This window comes from Glycine soja, chromosome 7 (assembly GCF_004193775.1).
Source record: "Glycine soja cultivar W05 chromosome 7, ASM419377v2, whole genome shotgun sequence".
Lineage (NCBI taxonomy): Eukaryota > Viridiplantae > Streptophyta > Magnoliopsida > Fabales > Fabaceae > Glycine > Glycine soja.
The window spans coordinates 37,481,200-37,487,971 of NC_041008.1; the positions used below are offsets into that span (position 1 = coordinate 37,481,200).

Below are 6,772 nucleotides of genomic sequence, written 5' to 3' on the forward strand. Positions count from 1 at the left end.
CTTATATGTTTTTAATTAGTAAACTAATTATTACAAAAATAGGGTAAGTTTTTTGCGATGTTATACTTAGTTTAAATATATTTTCTCGTAAAATCTTTTTATAATCAAATCATGCTTGTTTCATTAAACTTCATAGTATCAAAAGCTTTTAGTAAACATCACATTATAACAAACGCTACTACACCATCAGTCATAGATACATTCAACTAGTGTCATCATACATCTCAAAAAGGAATGCAAGAGAAGTCAAACTTCCTAGCTATGTCAGTAATCAATAGTCATGAACTAAATTATCCATGTACGAGGGGTAGATATGTTCACACTAATCTACGGGTTCACACCTGTTTCAGCATCCTCTACTGCATTATCTAGCTCCTCAGTCGTAGGGTCAGCTACAACCATCATCTAATCCAGTCGTCTCAACTAAAGGGAGGTACTCAGGTCCGGAAGGAGTATAATCAGGTGACTCATCCTGAGCTCCAGGAATGTAATCAGTCATCATCTTTTGGAACCATGACTTCCTCAGTCATGATCAATACCCAGACAGTGAACTTTATAATTTCTTGGTATATGATTCAGAAACAACAAAACACACAAGGTAAATTACAAGGTCAGTACATAATTTTAGCATATCAGAAATAAAAATACAAACATATTGAACCACCTCACACTCCCTTGCCTTGAATCAGCAATAAGGAAGAAAAAGTATGAGGTTTGCATTCTGGTTTTGGGTGCTCCACGTGAAGACAGAAGTGCAATAGTGAAAGATGGGTTGGAAGGTGATTTTAGGGTGTTTATCTGTAAAAAGGGTAGGTGAGAGAGACAACTAAATATGTGGGTCAGAGTCTCAAATTGATAGAGAATAAGAGACAGATGAGAATGTAGTTAACTTCGTAAAAGATGAAAACTGTTGGGTGCAACTTTAAACGTTCAGAAGAGAGCCTTTGTTATCATAGTTGAAAAATTTGATTTGGCCTGGTCGGAAGCAGTGACGTAATAAAACTGATTTGATTATTAGACCGATCATTCATTTCAACCAGGATGGTGATATAATAAAGCTGATTTGATTATTAGACCGATCATTTATCTGAATCGGGATGATTAGATCAAATCCAACTTTTGAGTAAATCCAGCCCGATAATTGATGTTGTTTTGAATCAACTCTAAAATAAATAAAAATATCAGAGTCACTTCTCTTCTTCACGCTCACGGCTCATCTTCACTCTCGTCTCATCTGGGAGCAAATCGTCGTCCTCCACATGGGCTCGGCGGAGGACCAGTCCGACGCGGCCGCGCAGCTGGTCTCCCTCGCCAACAGCAGCGACCGTTACGGGAAGCTGATAATCGAAGAAGGCAGGGTGGGCCCACTTCTGAAGCTTCTGAACGAAGGGAAAGCCGAAGAAGGGCAGGAACACGCAGCACGTGCCATCGGGGTTCTCGGGCGTGGCCGCAGATAACGGTGACGTTCGTTAACGGCGTTGAGGAAGTGTTCGACGCGACGGCGACGGCGGCTCAGAGCATACGAAACTTGATTCTGGAAAACTCAAGACGGCTCAGAGCTCTCACAAATGGCACCCCCTACCAAAGTGCGTTTCCATTTTCTCCTTTTCAATTTTAAATTTTTTAATATAAATGGAATCATATCAGATTAATTATTGATTCAGAAGCACTAATCCATTATTTAAATTGATTAAAGATAGGACTCTTTTAGTCCCTGAAATTTCCGCGAGCTATCTGTATGTGCCGATGGATAACATTCTCAGAGAGAACGGATAAAATTTTATTCCGTCGTCTAGGTACTTTAAGGTACTATCAGTGTAAGTTTATACATCAGATTCTTAGGGGGTGTTTGGTTTGGTTGTTTTCTGTTTTTATTTTCAGTGAAAACAGAAAACGGTGATGAAAATGTGTTTGGTTGGATTTCTGAAAACATCTTCAGTGAAAATGAAAACGGAGAACAACCAGAAAATGAAAACAATAAATTCTCATCTTCTTGAGAACAGAAACCTCATTTCGGGTAAAATGAAATTTGAGGTTTAATTTTAAGCAAATCTAAAAATACAAAAAGACAAGAAGTCAATATATCATAAATTTTCAGTATTTTTATTTCATGAAAACAGAAAACAAGAAATTAAACCAAACATGTTTTCAGAATTCTAATCTTTTGAAAATGAAAATAATTTTCCGAAAATGAAAACAGGAAATGAAAACAGAAAATGAAAATGCAAACCAAACACACCCTTAACTTTTTGGTCAAATAATTTTTTTTAGTCACGACTTAATTTATATTTACGTCTTAAAATAAATTTACAATGATTTTTTAATTATTTGAAGTATTCAAGGATTTTTCTATGTTTAATTTTTAGTAATTTTATTTATATCTTATAAATTTCTAAATTTGACTCAAAAATCATCTTTTTATATATAAAAACTAAATCTAAACTGAAATGATCAGTTTCATCATTACTTTAAGAAGATTTAGATTTGATATCGATTATTTATTTCTCAGGCAGTCCAAGCATTTAACAATATTTTCGAGAAAATTATTCTTCCTGGATCTTTTCTATATAACATAACTCTGAGTTCAAATAATTATTTTGTAATTACGTGAGACTTATTTTCATGTTTGTAGGAAAAATTGTTAATTTCATATAATTGTAGTTTTAATAGTTATTTCAGAATTATCACCTGAAAGAAATATTAAAATTGTCAATTATTCATAAAGTGAAAAATACTAATTACAATCATGTAATTTAATATTTTGTCTCTTATTTAGCTTATCACAATTAAATATAGCAATTAGAGATGGCGATTTTCAGCATTGTTTTTACTCTTAACAGCACTATAACTATAAGCCTTTCCTTGACAGGTGGGTTTTATACAACTAGGAAAAGTGCAAATTTGATGCCAAGAGATATGAAATGTACAAGTCTTGGCTTTGCTTCTATGTTTTTACTACTTTGTAAAAAATAAAAAAATAAAGCAGGAAACGGATAAGGAACAAAGTAGTGTTTTTATAAAGAAAAATAATAAAATAAATTAGCCCAAGCACCCTCTAGTATACATTATATACTAGTTTTATTTTTGTGTTAAAAAATTAATTTTCACATTTTAAATATTTCTTTAATGTATATTTATGGTTTAATTTTAGATTATTCTCAATAAATTTTTAATTCTGTTTAATGATTTAAAATTAATCTTATTAAAATTAATTTTAATTTTAACTTTAAAGTAAATTGAGTAATAATATTTGGTTGACTCACGTATTAGTCTTGTAAAGCAACAGATAAGAAAAAAATTATCTTTGAAATCATAAAAGTAGAAAAAGGAAAGCATGAGGAGGGGGGGATTTGAAATAGGAATATTATATATAAATAAAAGTTTTATTGCATCTTTCACCCTTACGTTATGATTAAATTATATTTTTCTTTATTTATATTTTAATATAAATAGAAATGTGGTTTAAAGATAAAGATGTTTGAGAATATCATCTAGAAGGCAATACTACTTGAATAAAGATAATTCCCTAATCTGGCAAAAGAATGGTGAAAGTCACGATCTTTATACAAATATATCGACTAATTTGGCCTTCTTTTCTTGAGTTATTTTTTTCAAATTTCAATGCTTCATTTTCTTTTATTAACTACTCTCAGACCTTACATAGAAAGTAAAACATTTTCCATTCGGATAAGAAAACAGCAGGTGCACATGAAATTCAATCGCAAATAACAAACTTTTGACAAAATATGAGATGGATATAAATTTCCTATTTACTCTCTCTCCCATTCTCACTTACAAATAAACATAATAGAGTTTCATAATCATAATCAAACTAAACAGTGGCTTGCTTTAAGAGAACACTGAAGTATGCCCCTTGACCTTTACTACCTAATGTGAATTGAATTATGTTCAAATGACAATGTAAACACAAACCAGAACCAGCAGTATTTAGGCTATATGTTTGGATAAAAGTTGAAAAATAATTTTGTAAATTCCAATGCACAAAATGAAGAATGGATAACTTGTTACTTGGACAGTAAAAATACTTTTGAGTTCTTCCAATTGAAAATCAAACACACACTTATCAGTGCAAAAATAAACACACCTTGAGTTGCGGCGAGGCAGGATGCCATTCAGGAGGCCCATAGACAAGGGAGAAGCATTGATAATGCCAACCCCTTTGGCCTTCAAATCCCCCAAGCTAGTGTCATTCACACAGTAATGGCAATACGAAAGCACCACCTATCAAGCACGTAACTGAAAATCCCCAGTCTCATTCAGAACCTATCCAACAACAACAACAACAATAATCAGTTGCATGCATGTTGGGATAAGCATTGGCAAAATTAATATTGGTTAAAATTGATTTGGAAGTGATATAATTTATGTTTGGGTGCTCTTATTATAAAAACTAACTATAAAATTTTGGATCCAATGCAAAATCTACTCAAAGGTACTTCAACCCAGAATCAATTTTCGAAATCAATTTTCAACTCTTCTCCCAGGTGAACTCAAACATGTGAAAATTTATGCAAAATTAATTCAAAACTCGGAATCAATTCTCCAATGTGAAACCAAATTCGCACCACTACTACTGCTACTACTTCACATTCGTGAAACGCAACAAGCTCAATATGAAACGACACGTTACCTGGTCTAAGGAGCCGAACTCGATGTCGTGGCATTGGAGAATATCGACGTAGTCAAGCTGCAACCTTTGCAAGCTCTCTTCAATGCTCCTCGTCACTCTCTCCGCGCTGAAATCGAAACCCTCCTTGTACCGTCCGCACTTCGTTGCCACAACGTACGAATTCCTCGGAGCTCCCAGAGCCTTCAGTGCCTTCTCCAGCACTTTTTCCGACAGCGTCCCTCCGTAGTACGGAGAAGTGTCGAAGAAGTTGATGCCGGATTGAAAAGCGAGGCGAACGGAAGCTTTGGGTTCTTCCTCGGAAACATCGCCGAAGACATTGCCCAGTGGAGAACCTCCGAATCCTACGGTTCTTCCAAGCTCACGTAGCTCCATTTCTCTGTTCTCTCACACACTCACCTCTTGCAAGCTGCAAAGTATGATTATCTATTTTAATTTTTAATGTTACCTGTAGACTGGACCCAACCCTGGGTGGTCTTTCCCCAAGGCCCAATTAATTACATATTTTTTCAGACCCATAATTTTGATCTTAGCAAAATTTATGTAACACTGGTTGCAGTTGTAATTTGTAAATGTAAAGCCTGAAATTCACATTTGTTCCTATGACTATGTAATTTTGTTCTTTTTTTTTTATTGCACATTACTCTTCTACATTTTTAAAATCCAACAGTTTAGTCCATTGTTAATTTGTTTCATATTTTAACAGAAATTATTAACTTGATATGTTGTCATATCAACTTAATCTTTAATATCATATATATTTTAAATGTAGTATCAACATGTGATTGGAATTGTCATATCTGCTAAAAATATAATAATCGATTAATAGTAGATCAAAATTACTAAATTTTGAAAATGTGGAGACCAATTATGCAAAAATAAAATAAAATTGAGGAACCAAAATTAATATATCAGAAACCTATAGAGACCAATAGTGAATTAAGCCTATAAAAGAAAAGGTCCTTAAAAAGCTGTTAACATGAAGCATTTCTCTATTTACAATCTTGCAATGATTTATTTAATTTGGTTTTTATGCTTTATTTAGTTTCACCATCATCCTCTACAACACACTTCATCAAAGCAAAGAACAACCTATGCACACTCTTGTAAGGAAGGTTGATGGTGTGCTTGTATTCGTTTTTAGCATTGTCATGACCATCACCAACTCAAACACCAAACAATTCATTTCATATGTGCAATCTGAAACAAGTAAAAAACTATGTTGTTCATGTAAGGTTACAGAAGTAGAGACTCTTGAGAAACCAAATTTATCAACTCCACAAACATGCTTCTTAAATAGTTACCTTCAAAGCCATGTAGGACTGTAAAGACACCAATTTTCTTGCCATTGTTGAGAATATAAAGTTTATAAATCGTGATAGTGAAAAGAGTGTGCATGCATGGGTGTGAAGAAATCCCCATCTTGAGCAAAAGGCGTAGGTGCTTTTAGGTGTGGAGTGTCTAAAGTGTGGATGCTTATACAAGTTGCATTTCCTATCCCAGTGTCAGACCTATGCAAATTTCCATACCAAGTTTTTTCTTGAGATTTTTCTTTCCTAAGACGTGGTGTGGTTAGAAAGAAAGTTGTACAAACATGTTTACTTGTACAGAAAGCAACCCGCTTTCTATGTCAAACATCATATGTACTCACTCTACAAACACGTGGATAAAATCCACAAAGATAATAAATAAGTATCTCTGATCTAACGGGTACGAATATTTTTATTACCCATTTTTGAACGGTGGGAACAGATGCAAAATACAAAAAATATAGGAGAATGAGCAAATGCAAAATGAAATACAATTAATAAGTTGTTATCACATTAGTGATGTCCAACAAAAAATATAGGAGAATCTCATCGAAAAATTACAAGATTGTCAATAATGTCAACTAAGGGAAAAGGCTTAGCCACTAAAAATAATATTTAATGTTTAATCACCAAGCAGGAACAACCATCATCATCCACTTATTCCACAATCCAGACACAGGAAGTTTCATCCAGTATTCACAAAACCACTCTTCAGCTACACCAATAACAATCCAGAATTATCAAGACAAGACATCATGAATGAAGGTGCATGAATAAATAAAGCAAACTTTAAATAATTTCCAATTGAAGTACA

At 33.5% G+C, this 6,772-nt stretch overlaps 1 protein-coding gene across 2 annotated transcripts; it reads right to left on the reverse strand.

Annotated features, from left to right (window-relative positions):
* Positions 1 to 129: 129 nt before the first annotated feature.
* Positions 130 to 5,303, reverse strand: LOC114419441 (L-galactose dehydrogenase-like). Of its 2 annotated transcripts, XR_003668258.1 has the most exons (3): positions 4,652 to 5,303; positions 4,106 to 4,284; positions 130 to 562 (listed from the first exon to the last, which is right to left on the reverse strand). XR_003668258.1 is itself a non-coding variant. In XM_028385104.1 (2 exons), exons 1-2 carry the CDS (start codon positions 5,021 to 5,023, stop codon positions 4,246 to 4,248), a joined length of 411 nt encoding a protein of 136 aa, XP_028240905.1. In that variant the 5' UTR covers positions 5,024 to 5,303; the 3' UTR covers positions 3,664 to 4,245. The 2 variants fall into 2 exon arrangements, 1 of the variants encoding a protein (XP_028240905.1); XM_028385104.1 differs by lacking the exon at positions 130 to 562 and having other exon boundaries at positions 3,664 to 4,284.
* Positions 5,304 to 6,772: the final 1,469 nt, after the last annotated feature.

Bases quoted from the DNA above. Each gene is read 5' to 3' on its own strand.
- LOC114419441 (XM_028385104.1), bottom strand. From the start codon at position 5,023: ATGGAGCTACGTGAGCTTGGAAGAACCGTAGGATTCGGAGGTTCTCCA. The intron at 4,285-4,651 runs GTAACGTGTCGT...GTTGTTGGATAG, and splicing joins AGTTCGGCTCCTTAGACCAG to GTTCTGAATGAGACTGGGGA.